Consider the following 27,627-nt stretch of genomic DNA (forward strand, 5'->3'; position numbering starts at 1 on the left):
TGAAATTGTGTGAAATGTCAAGAACCAGCTGTAAAACTGCTTTGTTATTAAAAGAAAATAAATTAAAGTTTGAAAATATGGCACGGCATGTGAAACAAATTTTTATTGTTTTGATGCAATTTGGTGAAACAACTGCAACAGATTATAAATAAAATAACAAGCCTTATTTTGGACATCACTTCATCGTGAATTTGTTCGCTCTTCCCTTAAATGGTATTCTGAACCAGAACTCGCAGCGAATTTTTTCGCATTTTAACTTTCCGCTTATTCTGAGTTAAGTTCGGAATACGCTTTGGGGAAAAATTAGTTATTCTGGATTACAGGCAGTGAGAGAATGTGATGACATTTTGTGCGAAATTTTTCGCTAAATTTAAAGGGAGCTGTCTACAAAAATACGAAATAAGGGAGGAGAAGCATATCATAAAATAATTGCCTTATTCTGAATGTTAATACCGCGTGAATTTACTCGCTCTTCCCCTTCGACTTATTCTGAACAACATTTCACAGTAAATTTTTTCTCATTCTCGCTTATGGGTTGGGTAAAAATAAGTTATTCTGGATTACCGTGAGTGGGAGAATGTGATGACATTTTGTGCGAAAATGTTCGCTAATAAATTTAAAAATAAAATGCCACTGGAAATCCTATTGTTAACGATGCACGCTCAACCAAATAGTATCACGGAATGCATAAAGGTAATAAGGAATATTTAAGCCGTGTTTGACGCATTTTGGAAGCGAAATAAAAACAGTTTGGGTGATGGAAAAAGCTCATAGCTAAATTTGCCTGCTGAGTTGCTGAATATGATTTGAAGGACAAAATAGACGAGAAGGAGCATATCATAAAATAATTGGCTACTTTAAGAATTTGGAGAGATCAAATATCGAAATTAAATAAGACGGCACACAATTATGTAGTGAAATAATAAACTGCGAATTAATTTAATTTACTCGCAGATTGCTGCCCATTATTCGTTGCGTCTTTGACATTCAATGCGGTGTTTGCCATCACAAAAAATGTTATTTTATTTGTAATATGTTGTAGTTGTTGCTCCAAATGGCATCAAAACAGTGAACAGCTGTTTCACATGTCATATTTTATGTTGTATATTTTCAAACTTTAATTTATTTTCTATTAATTACATAGCAGTTTTACAGCGGATTCTTGATATTTCACAGTTGTATTATTATAAAGTTTAAATAACAATAAAAAATAAAAATGTTTAATAAAAAAATCAATAAATAAAATATTGAAAAATATTACAAAATTAAATTACAATGGGCAACACACATTACAACTTAAATTACAAAATGTGAACACAGATTACAATATGGCCACACGAATCTTTTTTCAACCACAATTTTCATTCAAAATAAGGCGAGAATGTGAATGCGAAATTTTTTTTTATGCGAGAAATCTCCCTAAGGCTTCTCATAAAATCTGCGATTTGATAGCTGAGTGATGATTTATCTAAATTCTCGATTCTTGTAAGAAATTCGTGTAAGAAACCTAGTTTTGAGTTCAGAAACTCAACGAATTATACAATTTAATTTTTTTTATTTAGATTTTTTAGAATATTTTTCTTTGTTAATATGTTTGCTTTATATATTTGTTTTTGTTTATTTGTGTGTATATGAATTTTAACAATATTCAATTTTTGTTTATTCAATATTAATTAATTATATAAGAGAGAAAAATGCAGGATTACTTATATGGATAATATATAGATAGGAATACAATAAGGATATAAAGTAAATTTATTTTGAAATATGTTTGTATGTACGTAACATGATGTCAGTCTTAAGATAAAGCATCATTTCCAATGTAGAATAGAATGTATCGGTTTTACTTTGATTTAAGGATAAATTCCAGAAGTTTATTGTATGGACGATAAGGAGGTGTAGAGATAACAGCGGCAAGAGTAAAGTTTTCAAAACTATTTTTGATTTTTTTTTATACTGGAAATAAGAGAGAAAAATATAACAAAATGGATAATTAAATTTGAAATGTAATATATAATTTGTTTAATATTTAATATAATATCTATAAATGGTTAATTGTACTACTTACTAGGGATTTTAGTTTTTTTTTTTATTAGCTACAAATATTACTTCCTTTTCTATTGATAAATAAAACAACAACTACAACAACGAAGTTATTTTTAAACATTATTATTATTGTAATTTTATTCTTGTTTGTGTTTTTTTGCGAATGTAACTCATATTTATTTCTACAATACATTAATAATAGATACTTTGTTTGGTAATATATCTTATTATTTAAAATTATATTTTTATTTTTTGCATTTATTTTCACTTTAATTAACACAGTAACTTCAGTATAGATTATTGTAATATTATGTTTGTTTTTAGTACTACTACATGATAGTATTGAGTATTTATGTAGGATTTGTTGTTGTTTTTTTTTCCAATTTTGATGTCTAGTGTTTTTATTGGGTTTTTTAAATTAAAAAAATAAGAAATAAATGTGAATAAAATAAAAAAGCACACACACAAGTAAAGATAATTATCTAAACAAATACCAATATCGATCTTTAAACGATATTCGTCCGTCTTCAATGGAAATAACCGTTTGGATTCAAGCCTTTCATATTGTTATTGTTACACAACCTGTCGAGACAACAGATATAGACCAGCGTCATACTTTTAACATTTTCAACACATCAGAATGAATGTAATCATAAAAAACCACTAAGGAAAGAGGGGGATTAACGTCGGACGGCTTCGACTATCAGCCTTATTCTGGATATTCGCTAAGGAGAGATCTCGCTTGCGAAAAAATTTTCACTTTCACAAATCTCTCCGTATTCTAAATGAAAAAAATGCGAGATGCAGATTCGAATTTTCGAAAATGGTGGTCGAAAAAAAGATTCGTGTTGCCATATTGTAATTTATGTTATAATGTGTGTTGCCCCATTGCAAGCTTTATTATTGTGCTCGTCGGGCAAATGTGGGTATGCGGTTTTTCCATAATTTTTAATATTTTTTACCTGGAGAGACAGATTCTCACTGAAAGAAAATGTCCTTATTTCGCCTCCAAATTGCCTCAAACTCGGCTTAAATATTTTTTATTTCCTTCCTTGAGTATGCATTTTATTTTATGTTTTTGAGTGAAAAATATGCATACAACCATTTATAATATTCAAAATCATCATAGAATAACTATTGTGGATATATTTTTCATAAAAATATTTAATACCTTTATTTTTGTAGTCAGCTCCCATTAAATTTCTTAGCGAAATTTTTCGCATAAAATGTCATAACATTCCCTGTAATCCGGAATAACTAATTTTTTTCCAAAGCGGATTTTTTCCCTTTCGAACTTCATTCAGAACAAGGCGAAAGCAGTGAAAGCGAGAATGCGAAAAAAATTACTGTGAAATGTTGTTCAGAATAAGTCGAAGGAAAAGAAGCGAGTGAATTCACTTGGAATTGACATCCAGAATAAGGCTGAACATTCTCCAACTCCATGTAATCCCGAATAACTAATTTTTCCCCAAAGCGGATTTTTTTCGCTTTCGAACTTCATTCAAAATAAGGCGAAAGCGAGAAAAAAATTCATTGTGAAATTTTGTTCAGAATAAGTTGGAGGAAAAGAAGTGAGTAAAATCACTTGGAATTGACATTCAGAATAACGCTGATAACATTTTCCCATTCCCTGTAATCCAGAATAACTACATTTTCCCATTCCCTGTAATCCAGAATAACTACTTTTTCACCAAAACGGATTTTTTCGCTTTCGAACTTGATTTAGAATAAGGGGAAAGTGAAAATGCGAAAAATTCGCTGGGGGTTCTGGTTCAGAATAACTTTAAAGGGAAGAGCGAACAAATTAATAGTGAATTGATGTCCAGAATAAGGCTGATAGATAGCTGTTCAATCTTTCACATATATTTCCAGAAACTATGACCCTGTAGTCGTTGTTTCCATACATACATAACGATATCCATGAAAAAATAAATATTCCTTATATCAGTAGTGTCGGCAGGTTATTTGGGATACCATTAGTATTTTGTTATTGCAAACTAGTCAGTCAAAACAATAAACTACTTTACCGAACACAAAGCATCATTACTCTCTATCAACATCCATCTGTCTTGTGGCGATTAATTAATTTCTCATGGAGAAAATAAATTTAATAAAAAAAGTAAAACTCCATTCTTATCTCCCACTTATTATATTTTAATCAAATTCAGGCATGCTTACCGATTATAAAGTTTAACACAAAAAAGAACAGATATAAATAAAAATTCTTGTAGTGACTTTACTACATATTATTAAAAAAATTAAAAACTAATAAAATGAAAAACAAAGTTAAAAAATATATTATCTAAAACTATATGTAGTTTTACAAATTAATTAAAAAAACAATTCATACAAGGAAAAAAACTAAACTATACTAAAAAAATTATTACATTTTAATTGTTTGTTATACTTAAAGAAACTAATTGTTACAAGTTATGGGGATGGAAAAGGGTGATATAGAAAACAAATTAAGCGAAAAATAGATAAAGTTAAACATCAATTTAATACTTTTATATATATACTTTTTTAAACAATTTCATTTAAATACCAATTCTCTTATACAAAAAATGTTTGATGTAAGGATGTGTATATTAATATATAAAGGAGCTTTATTAGTTTCTTAGTTGGAAAGACATAATGTATGTATGTATGTTTTTACTTGGATTTGTCTATGTGTAATACTAAGAGTAGAAAAAATAAATAGTTTTTTTTATTATAGTGTATATTATATTAAAGGAAACTATATTAAAGAATACTAGAGTAACATAAATAAAATCTTTTTCATCAACAGCTGTATGTGTGTCGCTTTCTAAAGCAGAAAATAAATAAAAAAACAAATCAAACCTTTTTCATTTAAATTCAAGTTTTGTTTGGTTTTTTGCTTAAGTTTGTTTTGTTCTGTGTGTATATCATTCTTGCATGTATAATGGAGAGAAGAGTACGGGAATTTGTGATGTTTCCAATAATTGTTTGTTTGTTGTTTTTATATTTAAAATATTTATGTTTATTCATCAGTTTAATTTTTGCAACATTTTCAAAGCGCAGTGCTGAAAAGAAAGACAATAAAAATATTTTTTTTATCAAATTATTTTTTTATTAAAAAAATACTCTTTTAATAAAATATACTTGATGTCAGAACTTTACTTGTTAAAATTAAATAATGGAATCACTATAATTAAGAATATAAATTAATGATCCAAATAAAATTCTAATCCACGGCTATCTGAGCTCCTTAAAAATATTTTAAAATTCCACGGCTATATGAGCTCCTTAAAAAATATGTTGAAAGATCCACGGCTTTCTGAGCTCCTTAAAAAATATTTTAAAAAATCGACGCCTATCTGAGCTCCTTCAAAAATATTTAAAAAAATCGAAATTTCTTAAGGCCAATTGGTGTGGATTTTATAAAGAAATTTCTTTAGACCAATAGGCGTGGATTTTATAAAGAAATTTCTTAAGACCTATAGGCGTGGATTTTATAAAGACATTTCTTAAGACCAATAGGCGAAAAATGCGAAAATCCTTATAAAATGCGAAAATCCGAACTGCCGACTATTGGTGCATTTACCCTATAGTTCCTTAAAAATATTTTTAAAAAATCCACGCCTTATATAGGTTCTTAAAAATATGAAAAACATTTAAAGGAGTTGCAGTAGTGGATTTCTTAATTAATTTTTCTATGCGAGCTATAAATGTAGATTTTTAGTGAATATTTTGGAGGGAGCATAGGGGTTTTAAGAGGGGATTTTTAATAATTTTTTTAAAGGACTATCGAATCTATAGACGTGGATTTTTATATTAATTTTTTGTTAGAGTCTGTATGAGCTGATTTTTTTTTTTAATTTCTTCACATAATATCGCGCCTACAAGCATGAATTTTTATAGACATTTTTGTGAGACTAACGTAGCATTAAGCGTGGATTTTAATATAAATATTTTGTAGGGGTTATCTTAACACTAGATTGCCGAAGGCGGTCATTTTGACCGTTTTTAAATTTCAAGTACAAAAACAACTGTGTATGACACAGCTTTTGAAAATTTTGTGACTTTTTTATAATAAACGTAATTCTATGTGGTACAAAAAGTCATCAAATTTTAAAAAAAAAGTGTTTATGTATGCACAGTTGTTTCTGTACTTGTAATTGAAAAACGGTAAAAATGACCGCCTTCGGCAATCTAGTGTTAATTGTAATTATAACGTAAATTTAATTTATACATCAAATCAAATACTTACCAATGTTTATTATGTTTGCTTGTACATTCGATTTGCTTCTTTGTGTATATGTGTGTCTGTGTCACTTAAAAGGCCAAAAATGTAGCAATTTGTTGTTTTCTTTTTAAAATCAACTACTTGTTGCATTTGTTTTGATCATTTTTTCTTCTTTTATGTTAATTTCAAAGTTGTCCACTACCATTTTTTTTATTTGTGTTTTTTTCGGATGAATAAATTAAATGTTTGAATTTTTTCTCCACCTCTTCGTTTTTGCATTCAGAAGTAGTCATCTTCTTCGAAATCGTTATTTTCCATATTCTAGGCCTCATGACTTGCTACAGATTCTAAATCACTATTATCTTCGCTGCCGGTTGCTTCGGTGGGATCGCCCATTGCAACACGGGCATATTCATCAGTGTCAATGCTTTTGCAAAAATGTATGGCATATTTGAGTTTCTCCATTAAAACGGCCTGGGGGAAAGGTGGAAAGAAAAAGAGAAATAAAGCGGTTAATGAAACATGGAACTTCCACATGAAATGTGTGCTTACCTTGCATGAATATCGAGGCATTTTCAATAAAAAGAAACATGTGTATGATTCGGGTAAAAAGTGATCGGGCGGATTTTTCTCTAAAACTTGTAAAACAAAATCTCGTCCTCTAAAATCGGCAATAGTGCGTGGTAGACGGGTACGACCCCACACGAAACGCAAGAATAAAGAACGTTCCTAAAAATTTAAGTAAAAAGAAAAAAAATGATTTTAACGATGGTTAGAGCAAGTTGTTAACACTATTTTTGAGCTATTTTATATTAGATACAAAACATATCGGTCTTCGTAATATCAAGACGATATATGGCTCCTCTTTATATGTAAACGGCTGTCGTAGAACTTACCTGATTTGAGAACTCCTCCATAACTTCCCAGAACCATTGTACCAGATCAGAATTCGGATCAAAACCTTTATATGTAGCCACGGATTTCAAAAGACCCAATGGAATATCTGGCGAACCACAGACCATAGCTTGTAGCTCAGATGCCGAAAATAGGGAGAGCAGTGGGACGGGTATTACTTTGGACATGCCATCACGTACGGCCTTAACTTGTTCATCGAATTCATGTAAACGGAAATTCAATGCCAGGCGTACATATTCATGACGATTTTGTGGTGTAATGCGGGTATAACGTGTCGACAATGGCACTTCATGGCCCTTGGCCGACGATGTTGAAAATGGCAATTCCAGCGTACTAAACACTTTCGGATCGTCATCCATATTGCGTATGCACAACAGGCCGGCTACATAATCACGATCCACTTCAGTTAAATCTGATGGTCGTAATTGTTCACCGGCCAATTGACGCCAAACGGGTTCAGCGAGACTGGAAAAGAAGAGAGCGATCATTACATTAAAGTTTACCCTAAATAAGCCGAACTTACTTCAAACTAAGCGGTGAACCAGTCCGTACAGCAATACCCATAAGAACTCCCAAAAAGCGGAACATGTTCATTTGTAACACCGAGGTGAGCGTGGGATCCAGCAAAAAGCAATCACGATTTGCCCCTGCCTCACCGCGGCCATTTGGTGTACCAATCAAAAGTGGTACACTACCATTCTGTAGCTCATCACACATTTCGGCAATCGATTCGCTGTAACCACCGCCACAATCATCTACAGATTCACCAACAAATTTCACCTTCCACACACGGTGGGGCAGAGACAATGCCTCCTGTGTCAGAAGCGGCAGTTTCTGTACCATTTGACCAAAAACACTTTTCATGCCGTCCACGCCAGCCAAACCATTCGCGGATTTGTTGCGGGAACGTTTCACCTGTATCCTATTCAATTCGATAACCGGTCCATGTTGTTTATCTCTTACCATGGTGGTCTGGATGACTTTACGGAAGGCTGCCTCTTTTATGGTGTACACCAGAACATCTTTCAAAGCACCCAGACTAAGTTCGCCTGGAAAAGGAGAACAAACACAAAAATACATTCCCCATTTTCAATAAAAAAAAATAGCATAATTGTACAAACCTGTTATGGGCAGCATGGCCAAGCATGGACACAATAGTTCTGAGAAATGATGCAGCAACACAAGACGGGCATGCAAGGCTTCCGGTGGCAAATCTCTAACCAAATCATATTCCAAAGGAGGATTTGGTGGTGGTCTTACCCTCTCCGATAACTGTGACGTTGACAACGCCAAGGTGTGGGCCGAACCACAGGTCACCTTCACAATGTGTTTTCCAACCAAGGCATGCACCAATCGTGGCCTTTGTATGGCACTAACCGTACCATCACCAAGTTGACCTTCATCATTGTCACCCCATGTATACACCTCGCCATTATCCGTACATGCCACACAATGCAACGATCCTGTGGCAATTGACACGACTTTTTTACCCTGTAAAGCTGCAACCTTTTTCGGTCTTCGCACATGATCCACTGTACCATGACCCAGACGATGGAAATCTCCTTTACCCCAGGTGTAGACAGCTCCGGACTTTGTAAGGGCCACAGAGAATTGTGAACCACATTCCACTTTGATTACACCCAAACCCGAAAGGCTTTCGATTTTAACGGGTACCTTACAGCCATCCGAACCACCTCGTCCCAATTTGCCATAATCTCCATCACCCCAACTCCAAACATTGTCATCATCGGTAATACACAGTGTCTGGGCATCACCTGAACCGCAAGCAATATCAATGGCCCGATAGCCCAGCAAGGCTTCTACTAACTTTGGTCTCAGCTGATCCTCCGAATCGCCATGGCCCAGGCGGCCATAACGTCCTTTACCCCATGTCAAAACATGACCTGAGGCAGTAATGGCCGCGGAATGGGCACTACCACAAGCAATATCGACAATACCAATGCCCGTAAGATCTTCGATTAGTTTGGGCCGATCATAGCCCATTCGATTGCCATGACCCAATTTACCATCTTCACCCTCACCCCAGGAATACACCTCACCGTCTGTGGTAAGAGCCAAACAATGCTTACCGCCGGAGTTGACAGCCACCTTTTTCACGAAAACATGTTGCAGTGATGCCACCAAGGTGGGAACGGCCCAAGAATCAGTACCACCCACACCAAGTCTTCCACCACAACCGTAACCGGTGGCGAACAGTTTTCCATCTGGTGTCACAGCAAACAGGGTCTGCTCTCCTCCCGCCAACTGGACAGGCCTCAGAAGACTTAAAGCTTCACATGGTGTTGGTGTTTTAATGCGACTGCCCTCCAGACCACCCAATTGACCACGATGATTATGACCCCATCCATAAATTGTGCTTGCCCCACCCCAAGATAAGGCCCAATCATCGGGACGTCTGTTTAGCCATTGCAGCAATTGACTATCATGTTCGGTCTTGAATAGGTGGTGATCTTCATGCATAAATTGTATGTGCTCGCCGGCCGTGGAACATGGTGTCATGGGACCTGCTGACGCTGCACCGCCACTGCCACCGCAAGCTCCTCCGGTCTCCTGCAATGACAATGTCATAACCGTATCTATATACTGTATCAAGCTACTGGTGCTAGGTGTTAACGTATTTACCATGGCCGTTAGACAAGGTTGTGGCGAGGGATTTGTAGCCGTGCTTGTGGAAGATCCCAACGATGTGGTCGAGTTCATCATCGAGGAACCACCCGGTTGGGGCGTATGCGATTGTGTCGGTTGCGGCATCATTTCGGCAAATTTTTTTCTCACCTCCATGCAAAATGATTTGGGCAATTCGGTACGTTTTATCAGGGACTGGGCCACCCGCACAGCAATGCAGTAACGTTTAAACCAAGCCCATTTGTGAACATCGGCCGGTGGCAAGACGGCATCCAATTGCATATCACATGCCAGGGCAGCCAATGTCTTAAAATAATCGGAATGCATTAAATGGATGCCACCCCTTACCTGTGGCTCTTCGTATTCATATTGCCTCAAGAGTTCTGGTATCAAAGGCATTAGTATTGGATTCAAGGAAGCATCCAATGGCTTGGGGGCATATTTCGTTAGCAATACCGCATGCAATCTCTTTAAAGACCAAATACGTTGTGTTGTAGTCAAGGAGTTCAGTTGAGCACAAGCAGCCAAGGCGGCGGCCAAACGCAGTAGGACACTGGTGTTGTTGGGACCCAAACGTTCATCCAGCAACGCCATTACCAGTGGCATTGACGGTTGTGATAGTACTGCCCGGTCGGAACCTCGTTCATTCATTGTTGTGGCCGGCATTATGGCATGTACCCAAAAACGCCAACCCCATCCATTAACTGAACTATCGGAGGTAAATTTCCATTTCATTTCATCTCCAGGTATACGTATTTCCGATGCCCATTGGGCAAATTCTCGTCCCGAACGCATGGCGATCACTCGGCCAGAACCATCCATGATGACTAAAGGATCGTTGCGTTTTTCTGTGGAACAATTTGAATCGAATTCCAGACGTAAAGCCTCTGCTCCAGGTATCTTCACATGACCGGTTGTGGTGACATTATCAACATAAGGATGGCTGCTTTCTTGCATCACCGGTTTGGGTACTTTACCCAAACTGTAGCGGGAGGTACAGAGATCTTCCAATTCGGTTATACAGGTTTCCAGTAGCATGGCACCAATTGTCGGGCTGTTGGAACCCAATGCTATGAGGGTCTCAGCAATAGTTTGCGATGTACTTGAAGGTCCCGTCCGTCCCGCCACACTTAATTTCAATAATTCCACCAAACTCTTGGCCTCTGACTCACCCAGTAGTGAGGTGAAATCATCCAAACCCGTTAACGAAGTTTCGTTTATCATCTCTTCTTGGTTATTCATCGTGGCTGCCATTACCGACATTGCTGAGGCAGACATTTTTGAATGTTTATGGGGTGCGGTACTCGACAACGACGCCGACAATGACATTGACCCAGTAAGGCTATGAAAAGCACTCAAGTCAGAACGTATACGTTCTGAACCTCTGTCTGTTGGCATAACGCTGGTAGGTAGTTCTGCTTCTGGGGAAGGTTCATGGACTGCGGGATCGGAGGCATCTGCCAAAGCTTCACCCCCACCTTGAGCTATAATTTCATTCGTATTGTTTACAATTTGTTGTTGGCTACTTTGATGGCTTAGGGTATCTCTCATGCCACCACCACCGCCCAATCCGCCTGCAACTCCTCCAGTTCCGGTTCCGCTTTCTGTATCAATATCACTGCTTAGTCTTTCGTTCAAATTCACTTTACTGTGACTAGTTAGGGCGGCCACAATTAATTGCCGAGCCTGTAGAATGCTCATTGCATTTAAAACATAATTTAAGGCCGTCTGTCTGGCTCCGTTCGTCTCCAAAGATAGCAACGTTTCGCTTAAACTAGCCTTGCTAGGTTTCTTACTATTACCACTGGTGCTCGACGCCGGCACACACACTGTCGGTTCTGCATCATATATACCCAAACTTGTACCACCCAAGGGATCTTTGGTGGTTGCGAATGGCACGGGACCCTTTTTCTCATCCTCTGAGGGTGATTGTGGCAAACCCCATGCTATGGAATGTGAACTACCACAAGCCACACGATTCACAAATACCGAATCCAAACCAATAACAAGAGCAGGTTTTTTATTCACCACGGTGTTTCCGGATCCTTGTTGACCGTGATCATTGTCACCCCAGGCGAAGACTTGGCCGGTATCGGTGACAGCCAAACAGTGGAGAGCACCAACAGCAACATGGATAACTTTACGTCCCCTAAGGCCTTGTATGGGTTGGGGTTTACGTACATGTTGATCACTACCATGGCCCAGACGATAATAGTCACCTTTACCCCATGTCCATACTTCACCGGTACGTGTTAGAGCAAGACTAAATTGGGCGCCACATTCTATTTGTATAACACCAATGCCACTCAAACGTTCAATTTCATGGGGTACCGACGAACCTTCCGAACCGCCTCTTCCCAATTTACCGAAATCCCCATCACCCCAGGAATACACAGCGCCATCTTCAGTTAGGGCCAATGTTTGAGCATCACGACTGCCACAGGCCACTTGTATCACCCGTTTGCCACTGAGACCAGCCACCAATTTGGGTTTCAATTGTGTTGCATTGTCGCCATGGCCCAAACGTCCATATTCGCCCAAGCCCCACGTATATAATTCTCCGGCCGACGTTATGGCTGCACTGTGTGATGAACCACAGGCAATGTCGCGAATCTTTTTCGAGCGCAAGGCCTCAATCATTTTCGGCTTGTCCATGGTCAAACGATTGCCATGACCCAATTTACCATCTTCGCCCTCACCCCATGAGAAAACCTTGCCATCCAAAGTTAAGGCCAGAGCATGTTTGCCACCCGAGTGTACTGCCACCTTTTTGACGACATATTGATGTAGAACTGGAACTTGTCGTGGTACTGAGACATTGGCACTGGTTCCCAAACCCAAGCGACCATTGGTGCCCTCACCACAGGCATAAACTTTGCCATCTTGGGACACAATAAAAAGTGACTTCGAACCACCGGCAATGTGTATGGGTCGCAGACGGCTGATGGTTTGTGAAAATGTGGGCACCTTCACTTTGGACCCCTTAAGGCCACCCAATTGTTCCTTGTCGTTTAAACCCCACACCATAACGGTACATGGTGGATCGCTAAGGGATGATGAAGATTTGGCATCGGCATACGACGAAATGGATAGATTTTGATTGGAATCCGACAGATTATCATATTCACATGCCAGGAAGGAGGCATTCATTAGCATTAAGTCCAAATCGGTTTGTTTACGTCGTCCAACTATGTTCAGGGCATGCACCTTACATTGAATGCCATTGTTGCGACATTGTTTGATGACTATTTCAATCCAGGGATAATACTGCCTTACATCGGTCATCAGAGCCACAGTGGTATCGGTGATTTTGATCGAAATCCAGGAATATTCTTTCAGGTTGCCAATACTGTCGCCAACGCGAGTCACAACCAACGATGGCATATGCGAATGATCACTTGGACTGACCGTAATCGAGAGACTATGTACGAGAACATTTTCATGCATTTCCAGTCGGATCCAGTGTTTGCCTTGGGTACTTGAAGAGCTCTGCCAACAATTGGGACTACGATCGAGTAAATGTTTGGCGGTTGATTCATTCGAGGAAACGCTCAGCGAACGTATACATCTGGACCAATCTTCAATGAGATCATTGGCATTTGGAGCGGAGTGGCTATTCAGTCCTAGAAGGGTACAACCTTGAGCAGAAGTGCCCACAGTTTCTATGTCATTTATGGAACCCTTCCAGCCAGGATGTTGTGGGAAATCAACGCAGACATTTTTCCCATTGACAGCTGTAACGGTGCCAACGCTGCCACGCATAATGTTGCCCCATTTGTAGCGTGGAGCTGCTCTCATTCGTACTTGCGAACCAATTACCACCTGGGAAGATGGCATTCCGCCACCATTACTTTCCAAGCTGGCCACCGAGGAGATGCTAAGCTTATCGGCTGGCTTTTCCAACAACTCAATATGGACAAAACATACCCAATAAGTATTACCATGCAGCTGCCAATCTACCTGTACATTCAGATCGTGCAAACCTTCAGTGTCCACTTTGAGCACAGTGCCAATATCGCCTTGCTTGATTTCTTCAAAATCACGGCAGCAACGTACAATCATGCCGGGACACACCAAGCCTCGTACATACATGGCATATTGGTCAGCTGTTTGGAAATCTTTACGAGTTTGGTATTTAAATTGATGGTCTTGCACCGAGGAGCCCTCCACGGTGTCAGAGCTGGTATCGACACTGTCATTATCTGAATCACATTCGGGATCTTGCAAGGTTAATTTTTGATGCGGTACCGAAGTTGCTGCATCCACTGATGACGAAGATGCCGGTCCCCCCATCAACTCTGCCGGATCATTGTAGTCTGTAGGATCAATGGTATTATTACATATGTCTGGATGTTCTAAAATCCATTGTACAATTTGTTCAGGTGTCGGCATCATGGGATATACAGTTAATTGTTTAACAGCCAATTCTACGGATTTTTTACTAAAACCCATTTCCATAATTTGTGATATCAATGACATGGATGTATTCATTGTCGTATCGGAGTCTTTAATTTCAATATTTGATGGAATGCTGGCGGAGCTGGTACCCGTGGCCTCATCGAAGACGCCCATATTGTAAATTGGAGTACCGTGAATCATGGTGGCCTGCATTGAAGGCATAATGCTGCCACCACCATTACGCGACGAAGCCGAACAATTATCATTCAGTTCAGAATGGACGTGCGATGCCAAAACTTGAGAACAATTCAAAGCAGCTGTGGCTAATTCACTGTATGTATAACAGGCCTTAACGGGTGAGGGTTGTGTGGCCCTAATCAAAATGCTTTGTATCAGAAGTTCGGTTTCATTAGAGGAACTACCGCCCATCATAAATTGTGATGAAGTATTTATTTGATCGTGTTCCTCGCTACCGTCATGTTTACTTTCTGCTCCCTTGTTGGGTTGTTCTTCATCGGAAATACTTTCTTCGGATGAATATGAGCACATGCCCGGAGATCTTTGTTTGAGTATTTTACGTAATGAGGTTTGATGACGATATAGCACACAATTTGCATTTAATACAGCCAATTGGATTTGTTGCGAACGTAGAAGGCTTATATCAATTATATTTGGTACCGACTCCTTACGTTCGCCTGGACCATATAACAAAACCGACCAGGAGTTCAATAGCATTTCGTTCATTGGCAAGCGGGAGAGGCTAAAAACTGAATAATCGGCACTTTCCAATGCTGCACTCAGGGATATCTTACGGCATTCTCCATTTAAAGATTGATTATCGGTGCTTAGCAGACATTTGCCTTTGGTGGTGAAACCACATATTGTTGCTGTTGTCCCCTCGTGGCACACTTGAAGTCCCACCCTTGGTCTTATATCACAGCCCCCAATTGTGGTGAGGACACCCATTACGAAAATATATTCATTCTCCAAGTGTTGCAAATCTAAACCATCTTCCCCGAACAATTCAGCAGCCACACATAATTTTTGTGATAAGAACGAATTGATGGCCGTATTCCAAACGGGTAGGGTATGTAATTTTCGCAGTAGGGTAATAATTTCCTCAGCCACAGTGCCAGAATGTGATGAAGTTAATAAAATTCTAGGTTTATTTTCGGATGTTGTTTGCAGCAGCGAAGAATCATTGGGACAATATAAAGTTAATTTTCCCAGGGTGGAAAAGATTTGTCTAACCAAGGCTGTCATTTTATTCAAATCACCCTCATCGCTCCAATGCAGCAGAACAATTTGCAGCAAACGCAAACAATGGATTTTACGAAAAACATCTTGTTCACGGGTTGTGGGTTGTTCCAACAGATTTATATAGAAATCAATCCAAATGGGGGAGGTCAGGTGCTTAGACAAGGTTATGGATTCACCTGTTGATGAGAGAAAGGCAGAGAGGGAACAGTGAAATTAGAATCGTATAGTTGTAAATATTCTTTTTTTAATTATTAAAATCAAAACTCACCTGCAATTGCCTTCAGGAATCCCAATGTAGTCCAATTGTCCAAACCACATATGTTTGCCAATGTCGAATCTGGATTTAATATTGAACGAAACATTGATGCTATACCGCGTACTGCATTCTTATCCATCTTCTCCGAATGTAGACCAATTCCAACCGATACAATTTGTAAAAATTTCGTACAGGCATAACGCAACAATTTTGTTGGATGCGATTCACCATTCAATGTCGAGTCACAGCTAATTTCTTCTTTTTCCGTTTCCGAATCTGGTGATACAATATTTAGAGCACTGTCGGCCAATCGCAAATCATATTGACCCTCTTTGCCCATACGATAGGAATTGGTGGCGCCAGTATACCATTCAACGCGTACCCAACTGAAAGAAGAAGAAAACGCATGAAGATTTAATTACGCAAATTTGGGAGATATATCGGAAGAAAATTTGGGAAATATATCGGACGAAAATTTGGGAGGTATACCTAAATCGCAACCGATTTTTTTACAACTTGACGCACATAATATTAGTCACAAAAGGTATTTCCTGTTCGATTTACATAAAATCGGATAAAACAGCACACAAGGTACAAAATTTCAAACCTGACCTTCTGTACACAATTTCCACAAAATCGGACGAAATTATATATGGGAGCTATATCAAAATATGAACCGATTTCAACAAAATTTAATACACTATATTCTAGACTTAATTTAATGCGTCCTACACAATTTCATCTCAATCTTACAAACTTTCGATTGTTTTGTGCACTATTTACATCAAATCATACGAAATTGTATATGGGAACTATATCAAAATCTGTACCGATTGTTATCAAATTTGACAGGCAACTTTCTAGGCCCAATTAGAAACGCTGTGCAAAATTTCGTTTCAATCGAACAAACTTATGGTCTTTGGTGTACGATTTATGAAAAATCTGACGAAAATATATATGTGAGCTATGTTTAAATCGGAATCGACTTCAATATAACTTAATTCAAGATATTTTAGACTTAAATAGTTACGCTGTGCAAAATTTTGTGCCAATCGAAAGATATATAGGGACTTTACCTCAAATCGGACGAATATATATATATATATATATATATATGGGAGCTATATAAAAATCTGAACCGATTTCAATATAATTTAACATACATCCTTCTAGACTTAATTCGGTATGATCTGCACAATTTCTTTTCAATCGAGCAAACTTTGTGTACCTTCTATATCAAAACAGATAAAAATACATACGGGAGCTATACATAAATCTGAACCGATTTAAACAAAACACATTTCATTCTACATTCTTGGAACCATATAACCATACCATATAACTACTGTCCGAATAATTTTCAAATACGTTTTCTACTTACCCATCTTCACCAACTTCACTGATAATTCGTCCCTCACCAGGTGGATTACCATCTTGATCACCCCATTTCCAGTCAGCACCTCGTACAATACGCGTACCAATTTTCATTAGTTTTGCCAATTCCGGACCCGTCAAATTCGCCTTATTCGATTTCTGTTTGAGTATGGTATCTTCATAGACTGTTGACAATTCATAGGTATTTTTTACAGCCGGTATATCACCACCAGTTTGACTTAACAAGCCCAACACCGTTCCCAAAGTACCGGAATTGATGAGTAAACTAAGTTCATTTGAACTTACATCTTTGGCCAAAATACCAAAGATGCTCAAAAGGAATCGGGCTCTGGGTAACTTCTTGAGAAAAACATATGTACCCAAATTTGTATTGTCCTTGCCGGTGTTGTTGTATTTCGATTTAAAATGTATTTGTTCTTGATTAACTAGTCTTTGAAGTTCGCCAACAGACCATTCCAAGATTTTCGCTTGGGCCAACATTAAATTGGCTTTTTGAAATGCCGTTATTGAACCGAGATCATCTAGGATATTTGTGGTTGTCTGTTTATTACCCTTGAGATGTAAACCCAAATAGCCACTCAGCATATTATATTTAACGGCATCCATTAAACCATTAACCTGCAAAATGGTATGGAACATTTCCAAGCCTTGACGGCGTATCTGATAACGTTGCACCTGACAATACATGGCGCGACGCACCGTTTCTACATCACAGATTTCTTGCATTACAAATTCAACAATTTCATTCATAATTGTCGTGTTGACATCACCCGAGAAATACCATTTTTCACATAATCGTCGTATGAGATCACTACTAAGTCTTGGTTCTACATCGGGTTTTTTATCTTCATAATCGAGATCTGCAGCTGCCTGTTGTTTTATTTCATCATGAGAGGCTTTACGTTCACTCAAGATGACATTATTATCACCGGTTTCGAGGAGATTTTCATTTGATGGATGATTTGTGAGGGTCGATGGTATTTGTACGGTTGTGGCATGGGCCGGGGGCATTGTCACAATTTCTGTAGCGGCTGGCATATTGCGGTCAATATTTGATGCTTCCAAAAGAGATTCCTTTAACAAAGGAGAAAATGAAAAAAAAATTAAAATTTTTTTCTATAAGTATTTTTAATATACTAGTGTGTACAAAATAATTTGTATGGACGATCAATGGTTGGATATTTTTTTGAAGGACTAGCAGAGTGTAGATTTTTTAAAAGAATATTTATTGAATGATCAGCAGAGCATAGATTTTATAAAAGATTATATTCAAGGGACCAGCGGAGTGTGAATTTTTTGAAAAAATATTTTGTGAAGTCACAGATCCAGCAGAGCGCAGTTATTTTTAGGCCCAGTGCAGAATATTTAAAGGATCAGACTCGAATATTATATATATTTGAATATCCCAACTCAACTCACCTGTGATTGATTTAATTTTTGTGCAACATTTTGACTTTGTATGGTAACATTAAGGATATCCTCCGGTTTGGCACATATTAGCTGTTTCTTGGCCACACGCATTTCAGCAATAATTTTGCGAACAATTTGCTTAAACCTTGGCAGTTTGTGTAGAATTGGTAACTTGTGTAGACCTTCTTGTTCTAAACTCACTGCGGGTCGTACCTCATACAGCAGGAAACGTAAACGTTCCAACATTGGAGCACACACCTCTTTATAGCTACGATTTAATTGTTGTCTTATACGGACAACCGACCATTTCGTTTGATATATTAAACGTATAATTTCGGCAATTTGTTTGGGTAATTTTCCAGCTGGATTTGTTGTAACACCACCTAAATCACGTTCAATGGTGGTTAGGATTAAACCACCCAGACTTTGATGGCGTATTAAAACAGCGGTCAGCAAACGTTCCAGCTCTTGTACCGGATGTTCGGGAGGAAATTCTTGATGCCATATTAAATTGTTTTCCTTGCAAAAACGTTCGGAAATTGTCATCCAGGTTACTACTAAGGGATCTGTTAAGCGACCATCGGATAGACCGGATACTAAGGTTTCTATACGTTGTTGCACATTATTGGGTGATAAAATGGTGGCACCAATTGTTGCCATGGTATGAGCTGGTGGTTCAGTTGGAGTGCTACCAGCCGTACTGGCACTGCTGCGAGCCTCACCTTTCTCCTCATCAAAGGGATTACTCGGCTGTAGTACCTGTAAACCGCCACTTAATATACTTGATTTAATAATCGTTTTACATTGTAATTCTGCGGGTTGGGGAGGTGGACCAATCTGCAACGTGTTTACAACTAAACCCAAGAGGTAAGCCAATGCTCGTTCCGAGTTGAAGTGGGTTAAAACTTTACTTTGTTGTAAATGTGGCTGAAAAAAAATATATATATTTTAGGGAAAATGTAATACAAAGAATTGCATGACATACCTTTTCCTCACTAATATTAGGTGCATAACGTCCAACCTTGTAATGACTTAGAATATACTCCAGACATGAACGATAATTGGTATTATTCAAATCCACAGAAAGATCTTTACCAATGCTTTCGTTCAAGTAATCATTAATGCAGGAATTTTCATTTCTAAGAATGGAAAGAAAATATGGATTATAAGACGAGTACCAAAATTTGAAAGAAAAAAACTTATTTTGAAATAGTTTTAAGGGTATTTTGTCAACGGATAATCGGGGCAATCGGTGTGTTTTTTTAAGAATATTTTTTGCAACGAATACTCGTCAAAACATGTAGATTTTAAGAATATCGGATATTAAAAATAAATTTCCTTCATCTGATTTCCCCATAAATATGATTTTACATCACACGTCAATTTCTCAGAGAAATGGGCTTCTTAAGAAATATGAGGCTCAGAGCAATTTTTTCATAGTAATACTATAAACACCAAATTTTAAAAATATTTTTGATGACCTATCCCTTTTTTTCATACATTCATATATAAACATATTAATATTTACTTACTGATAATCATTAATATCACACACATAACCATTCAATATGATCCATTTGCCACCATCCAATAAATGATTTTCAAAATCATTTTTACGTATCAGCATCAGCTCCTCCTGTTGTTGTTGTGACATAGAAGAATTTTTCAAATTTCCGCGGCATATAATACCGGGCCAACCCAAATCATCTGAATCCTGTATATCACTATCACAAATGAGACGATTTAAATTATCTAAGGCATGCAGCAGAGGAACAAAATGATGAGACCAATCAAATGCCGGCATTAGCGTGGGTCGATCACGTTTTAAAATTATAAGGCCAATTAAAAGTTCATAGAGTAGAGTATCGGAAATGTCTGTCATTAGAATATCGGGTACTCCTTCTTTGCCTTGCAAGGCCACTTCATGGGCTTTCTGTAGGGAATGTATACATAGGCTAATAGCACTTTGGACATATTTGCTAAGCAGCAATTCGGCACCGGTTAAATCTTCATTTTTGGGACATTCATGGATGTGTGCGAAGAGCAGACGCTGAAAACGATGGAGTAAATCTAAACTGGGACTAGAATGTTCCAACAATTGCAGGGATGGATTATTGTCTTCTTCTGTCGTCTTGAGGCAGCCATTGTTGAGTACTAGTTGTGTTAGCTTGGCCTGAGTTAAGGCAGAATTATTGCGCAATAGTTGTTTAATGAGATGTAGCAAAGGTAGGTTGTGACCATTGTCGGCGCAGCAATCATTACATTCCAAACGTATGGCTTGTTTCAAAGCTGTTTCCAGACCGCCTTCTGCCATTAGCGAACCCACTAAGAGGTCGGTCATAAATCTATGACCCGCCGTCGAAATACCCGGTTCCGATGGCAGTAGTGATGTTAATGTTTGTGCTCTTTCTGAGGCAGTTGGTAAAAGTACACTCCAGCCAACTTGTAATGCCCACTGGGCAGCTTCTTGCATTGTTTTCAAAACATTTGCTCCTCCAGCTAGGCTAAGGATGCGAGTTTTCAAGCTAACCAATAATCGAGAGCCTTCCGAAAGGCCCACACTTTTTGCTGCAATGCCATTCGCAATGAGGGCATGCAATTGTAATCGTAGCAGATTTAAGCAAGCCACGGCCACACATTCAGCTTCTTGATTTGGTGTTTGACGATTATTGGAATCCTGGCCACAAACCATACCCAACAGCTGATCCAACAGACGGAAAGTCTGTTCACTTAAATCAATGACAAACGGTATACGTGCCGGTATTCCCTGTATCGAAGTTTGACTCCAGATAATGCTTTGAGCGGCACCACAAGCTATGCCATAGGCATAAACGGAAGGATGAGTCGCCAAAATGGGTTGTTTCACCAAAGGTTCTTTACAAATCGAGGCTGGACATATTTGTTGATAATCATTACGACCCCAGCCGAAAACCTCACCACCATTGGCACTCAAGGCCAAACAATGGGAAACACCAATGGCCACATCAATAATAGTTTTTGATTGTAGAGCTGTTATCAATTTGGGTGTACTCAGACACTGTACTTGTTTGTCCAGCTGGCTGTGACCCAGACGTCCACCACTCGATTTGCCCCAGGAATATAATTTGCCATCACACGTCAGGGCCACCGAGAATTGGGCACCAGCAAATACACGTTGCACTCGTGGTAGGGTATCAATAAGTTGGGGTATTGGTGAGCCGTTGCAGGAACCATTACCCAATTTACCAAAATCACCATCACCCCAGGCATAAACCAAACCAGAGGCGGTAACCGCTAAGGTGTGGGCATCACCGCTACCCAAGGCCACATCGATTATTTTGTGTTCCGACAAAGCAGTAACGGGCATTGGTATGAGTTTATCATCAGAATTGCCATGACCCAGGCGGCCATATGTGCCACGACCCCAGGTGTATAAAGTGCCATTGAAGGTAATGGCAGCACTATAGGAACAACCAACATGCACCGATTTGACCGTGCTCTCCAAAGCATTGATTTTTGTGGGATGTTCTCGCGGTAATGTATCACCATGACCCAGGCGGCCACCCACACCATTGCCCCAGGAATAAGCATTGCCTGGAATATAATGTCCACATTTAGCTTCCCATTTATAAAATGTATATTTCTTCCAACTTACCCATACTATCCACAGCCATATAATGCCTACCCTCACAGTGGGCTGCCACTGCTATTACATGCACCTCGGACATTTCTTCAATCAACATGGGTTCCGTCTCGGGTTTGGAAATACGCCAGGTGTACATCTTGCCATCTTGGGTTAAGAACAAAACATACTCTTCGGATATAACCACTTGTTGTACTTGGAAGTAGAAGTTCAAAACCGGCGCTGAATATTGACTATATGTGGTTTGATTTCCATTCAAGGGCATGCCCACCGCGGGCTCGGCGGTAAAGCCATTTTGATGGGGATTCAATGATAACCATCCCAGGGCATAAATTCGCTGCTCATGCAATTGAGGAGTACTTGACGAGATGTTATTATTATTGTTAGTGGTTATCGAAGCACCCGGTCCACATGAACCACTCTCCTGAGAACTTTGATTAATCAATGAGGTTTTTCCCAATCCGGCCGCGGAGGCGTTGTATTTATTCTGCATTGCATTGTAATTCGTTTGTATGGAATGTGCTGTAGGCATGTGCGGTTTGGCCAATCGATCTAAATGTGATATAATAACAACAGCTGCCTGTTTCAAATCAACATTGGCATTTTCCTGTTCGGGTAATGTCAAGAAACGTAGAAAACACTCCGTGGCACTGGATGGTAAAACATTGGCAGAACTATTTGGTGTTAGACCATAATTACCAATGCATTCATAACGTTTTAGTATGGGTACCAATGGGGCGCCTGTATTTTGTGGTACATCACGATTATCATCTGTAGATTTGTCTTTTTCCCAGAGGGTAAGTAGAAGGACAACTGCTTCCAATGATGCAGCTAGGCTGCCTTTTTGGGCTCCCAGCTCCAATAGCAAACACAGAGCTGTGTGGCGATCTTCTTTGGGGGCCAAACAACGGCCACCCAATGGATCACCCAAGGCAACTTGTCGTAGAAATTTTATTGAACGTTCCAACACTTCAATCCACAGGGGTGATACCTAAAGGGGAGATAGGAAAATTAAAAAAATGAGAAAGATAATATATGAGAGTGTGTGCAAGATGGTAGCGGTTCATTGTCACATTGCTGAGCTATTTCTTATCCTTTTTGTATAGGCATAGACAATTTGCACCCAAGTATACAACTTCGTGTAAAGATTTTATGATTCCTTTATGTCAAGGTCAACAAACTAATATATTTGTACCAAACTTTTGCTGACCTTTCTCTACAGCGTCAATATGGTTCAGTGACATATCAAATATTCCTTTGTTCTTTACCATAGTAATGGATATGAAAGCAAAATACAAATACAAAGAAAAAAAATCCTAAAAGAGCTTTAGAACTAAGAATTAAAAAAACAACTTTAAAGGATCGATCAATATTGTTAAAGGAAAATTTTCCAAAGGACTAATATAGCCATATGCGTATGGATTGACTAATAGATATTTGTATTTATATGACCATTATCTGCGATGATTAGCGCATTTTTAATGGATGAAGTCGTAGATTTTAAACCTTATTTTTATCAGATCTGAAGCCATTGATTTGGGAATATAATTTTTTTAAGATTTTATTTAGAAGACCTTTACACATTATATTTGAGGCTTTATAAGATCCGAAGTTGGGGATTTATAAAGTTTCATTTAAGGATATATTCATGCAATTTTAATTAATTTTTATGTGGAATTTTAATTAAATTTGTACCAGTATTTTCAGAAGATATATCGGGGAGGATGAGGCGCCATCTTAAGATTGTTTTTTATATATCTATTAGGGAAGATTGCTTGGATTTTTAACATTATTACTGAAAGATTTGAAATTTTCAAATTATCTTTAGAGCTTCTACTACATTAACAAGGTGCAAAGAGCAGCCTTGATTCTCATAACTGGAACCGCGCACACCTCAAGCTGCTTTGAACGCAGTGCTGAACTTATGGCCTCTAAGACTCAACATTAAGTGTTTGGCAGTACGTAGTGCTCTAAAGCTGCAAAATCAGAATCTTTGGTGAAATTGTGCCTATGAATGTTTCCCGAAAGAGTGACGGTTCCAAAACGTAGGAATGCACTAAAGCTGGTGTCTACTGCGAAAGGCTAAGTCTTAAAAATATATAAAGGTTATATTGCGACTGTAGTGTATTCCAGACTGAGTCTTCGCGAGTAGATCAAAAACCTGGATGTGGCACTATTAAAAAACCCACGTCTTTGATAGATCCTTAAAAGATATCCCATAAAAAATCCAAGCCTTGGATAGACCCTTGAAACATATTCCCTAAAAAAATCCCATAAAAAGTCCACGCTTTAATAGACACTTAAAATATATCCCATTAAAAGTACACGCCTTTGATATACCCTTGAAAGATATCCCCTAAAAACCCACGCCTTTTATAGAGCCATTAAAGATAATCTCTAAAAAGTCCCCGCCTTAGATTATCAATGTAAAAATATCCTTTAAAAATCCGCGAACTAACTAGACTATAATCTTTTTCCAAATATAGAGACCAGTAAATTATAGCACATGTGCCAAGATCCATCTGGCAAACTCTGTCATGTTCAAAGAAATAACGGGAGTTATTGCTTGTAACTGCTATATCAGGACTTTTACCATCAATTGAGACGATAATGTGAGGACGGAGACGATAGATCATATCCCATGTTGGTGTCCAGGTTTGGCCTGCAAACGGCATAGTTTAATAGGTGATCATTCTCCGCCACGTCTAACCTTCAACTCTACTACGGAGCATCCCTTAATCTACATCACCAGAAACTTATAGAGGTTATCCTTTCTGTTTTATATATATATGTGTCCAAGATATAAAAAAAGCATTTATAACACCATTCAAACCTAAGCCTAACTTTACATTTTGAAGGTTACGAGGATATATCAGGGATGAAGGCGTGGATGTTTTCTATTTAAGATAATTTATATATATGTTATTTCCAAGGATATACCAGGAAGATATATTTATCTGAATTTATAGCAATATTTGAGGGATGAGGACTTCAATTCTTAGTATTTTTTTGAAGAAATAAAAAAAATTGAATTTATAACACCATTCTTTGAGGACATATCTGGTTTGGAAGCTTGGATCTAAGGATCTATCACGGATTAAATATGGGCGTTTTTACTATATTTCCGAGGATATATCAGGGATGAAGGCGTGGATGTTTTACATTACTTCCAAAGATATATCAGAGGGGAAGACGTGGATTTTATACGTTATTTCCAAGGATATACCATGGAATATTTTTCGAAGATATATAAAGATTAAATAACTGAATTTATAGCAATATTTGAAAATCTATTAGGAGAATATCTCACGACAAAGATTCAATTCTTAGTACTATTTTTTTTTCATAAATATAAGGGATACAAATTTGAATTCGTAACACTATTATTTGAAGTCTTCGATTTCATAAATTATTTTTTTAAGGATCTATTGCGGAAGATGTATTGGATATTTTTAAACATAACTGAAATTGAGTTCATTACCTTGTCTAATTATTATTGCGCCTAAATATGGTAGTTTGTCATTATTCTCGATTTCGTGACAAACTGTATGTTTTGTTGAAGGATATTTATTACATGTCTATAATTTCCTTTTTTACCCACACTTACCTGTGTTGTATCGAACAGCAATGCTTCGGGTAAATCTTGTAACGATTCTAAGGCTTCACACAACAATTCACTACACATTTCCGTATCTTCACCGGAACGCCATGCTCGACGCAGAAAAAAGAAGGAAAAATTCAAGGCTGCCCGCGTACAGACACGTGCCAAACCCAATGTGGCACGTTCACTATCACGTCCCGGTGATCGCAACTCCTGTGATGATGTCTGACGATATTTACCAAAACGATCACGCGACGAGAAATTACTCTCTTCCGATAGGCGGGTTTTATCGCCAACATTTAAAAATGGATTTGTCGGATTAAGTGATGTTGGCATCTCTGTTGATTGCATTTGTTGTAGACTGTGTTGTTGTTGCATTGCCTGTTGTTGCTGCAATTGTTGTTTACACCGTGCCAGTGCCACAAAATATCGTTCATATATGAAAAGCTGCTGCCGCAAATGTATGGCCGAAAGGCAATTGCCGGCTGCCTGTAAAGCAATATCATGCAGTTCATTAATTAAAGTCTTTTGACATTCAATTTTGGCCACAGCATTTGGGGTCTGACCCCATAGCCAAGACTCAAAGATGGCATCGCTGGCAATACGTTGGGCTGCAGCAGCAGCCGCCTGGGCCTGTGTGGTTATTTTCTTAATGGTCGCATCCGAATCCAGACTGTGGCAAGCACTACAATTACAGGCCGATAGCGGACCGCAATAGTCATTTGCCGGACAACAGGAACATTGTAATTTTTGGACACCACAATAATGTTTTCCATCATCGCCCAAATATGACCAATTACCGGCAGTATTTAGGACAGGTCCAGCCGGCGATGATACCAATTCACAATCTTGTATTAGATTATTCCACAATACAGCAGCATCTTCGGGGCTTCGTAGACTCGATATGAGATCTGCTCTTACCCATTTGTGATCGAGAAATGGTAGAGGTCTCAAATATAGATCGGAATTATTTGCATTTGTTGACATCTTTGGAAATTTAGATTAGGTATGCGGCGTCTTCTACCGTATGATGATAAGTTACGCTACGTTTGACTACTACTTGATGCAGTATGAGATGATGAATGACCTCCTCCGACTACATCAATCACCAGCAGAATACATATTGTGTTAGCATTTTCATTTTTATTGCGCTTCGTTAGTATTCAAATACGTTTCTGTTTTTAATCGAAACGTGTTTGTTTGTTGTTGTGCCAATTCAACGTAATTCAAATCAAGCTCAATGAGATCAATTTTCAATCGGAAAGTCGTTATGTCGTAGTGATGATGATGGTGTTGTGTCGTCTATCTGTAAATATGGAAATCGAATAAAATAAACGTTGCAGTGAAAAGCCGCTAATAAAAAAACAAATTATTTATGTATATATGTAAATATATAACCCAACGAACAAACCAATGGGCAGAGTATGGAAATTGGAAGCCTGCCTAATTAGTGATTGTAACCGATTTGTTTACTTCAATGACTTGAACCCCTCACGTTCACCGTTTTGGAATTTCAAAACCAAAAAGTGACAGCAAGCTCGCTCACTCACATTCACATGTATTTATTTTGATTATGTATACAAAGTGTAATTGATCTGAATGGAAGAGATGCTTTTGGGGGCCAGCATTTGCATTATTATTATTGATATCGCTGTTGTTTATTTTTAAACATTTTACAATTTCAGAATTGTGTATATGACCGATCAGGGAACTCTGCCGCACACCTCCACTAGACACACATTCAATGTCGGTTGCACATTGCCGAGTAAGCTTGACATACGCGCACGCATCAGCCGTCAGATGGGGGAAAAAGAGTTGATGAAGCCACAGTGGGTCCACTCCTATATTCAGGGTGAGTGTTCTCCACTTAC

At 38.2% G+C, this 27,627-nt stretch overlaps 1 protein-coding gene across 1 annotated transcript; it reads right to left on the reverse strand.

Moving 5' to 3' along the window:
- Positions 1-6,548: 6,548 nt before the first annotated feature.
- Positions 6,549-26,743, reverse strand: LOC133325063 (probable E3 ubiquitin-protein ligase HERC2). Its single transcript, XM_061533889.1, has 12 exons — positions 25,763-26,743; positions 22,168-23,146; positions 20,066-22,106; positions 19,519-19,672; positions 18,543-19,460; positions 17,110-18,197; positions 15,741-16,114; positions 8,290-15,648; positions 7,692-8,217; positions 7,150-7,633; positions 6,806-6,982; positions 6,549-6,727 (listed from the first exon to the last, which is right to left on the reverse strand). The coding sequence occupies exons 1-12, from the start codon at positions 26,741-26,743 to the stop codon at positions 6,575-6,577; spliced, it is 15,234 nt and encodes a 5,077-aa protein (XP_061389873.1). The 3' UTR covers positions 6,549-6,574.
- Positions 26,744-27,627: the final 884 nt, after the last annotated feature.

The sequence above is a fragment of the Musca vetustissima genome, unplaced genomic scaffold (assembly GCF_032173495.1).
Source record: "Musca vetustissima isolate MV318-11 ecotype Yass unplaced genomic scaffold, APGP_CSIRO_Mvet_v1 utg13413, whole genome shotgun sequence".
Lineage (NCBI taxonomy): Eukaryota > Metazoa > Arthropoda > Insecta > Diptera > Muscidae > Musca > Musca vetustissima.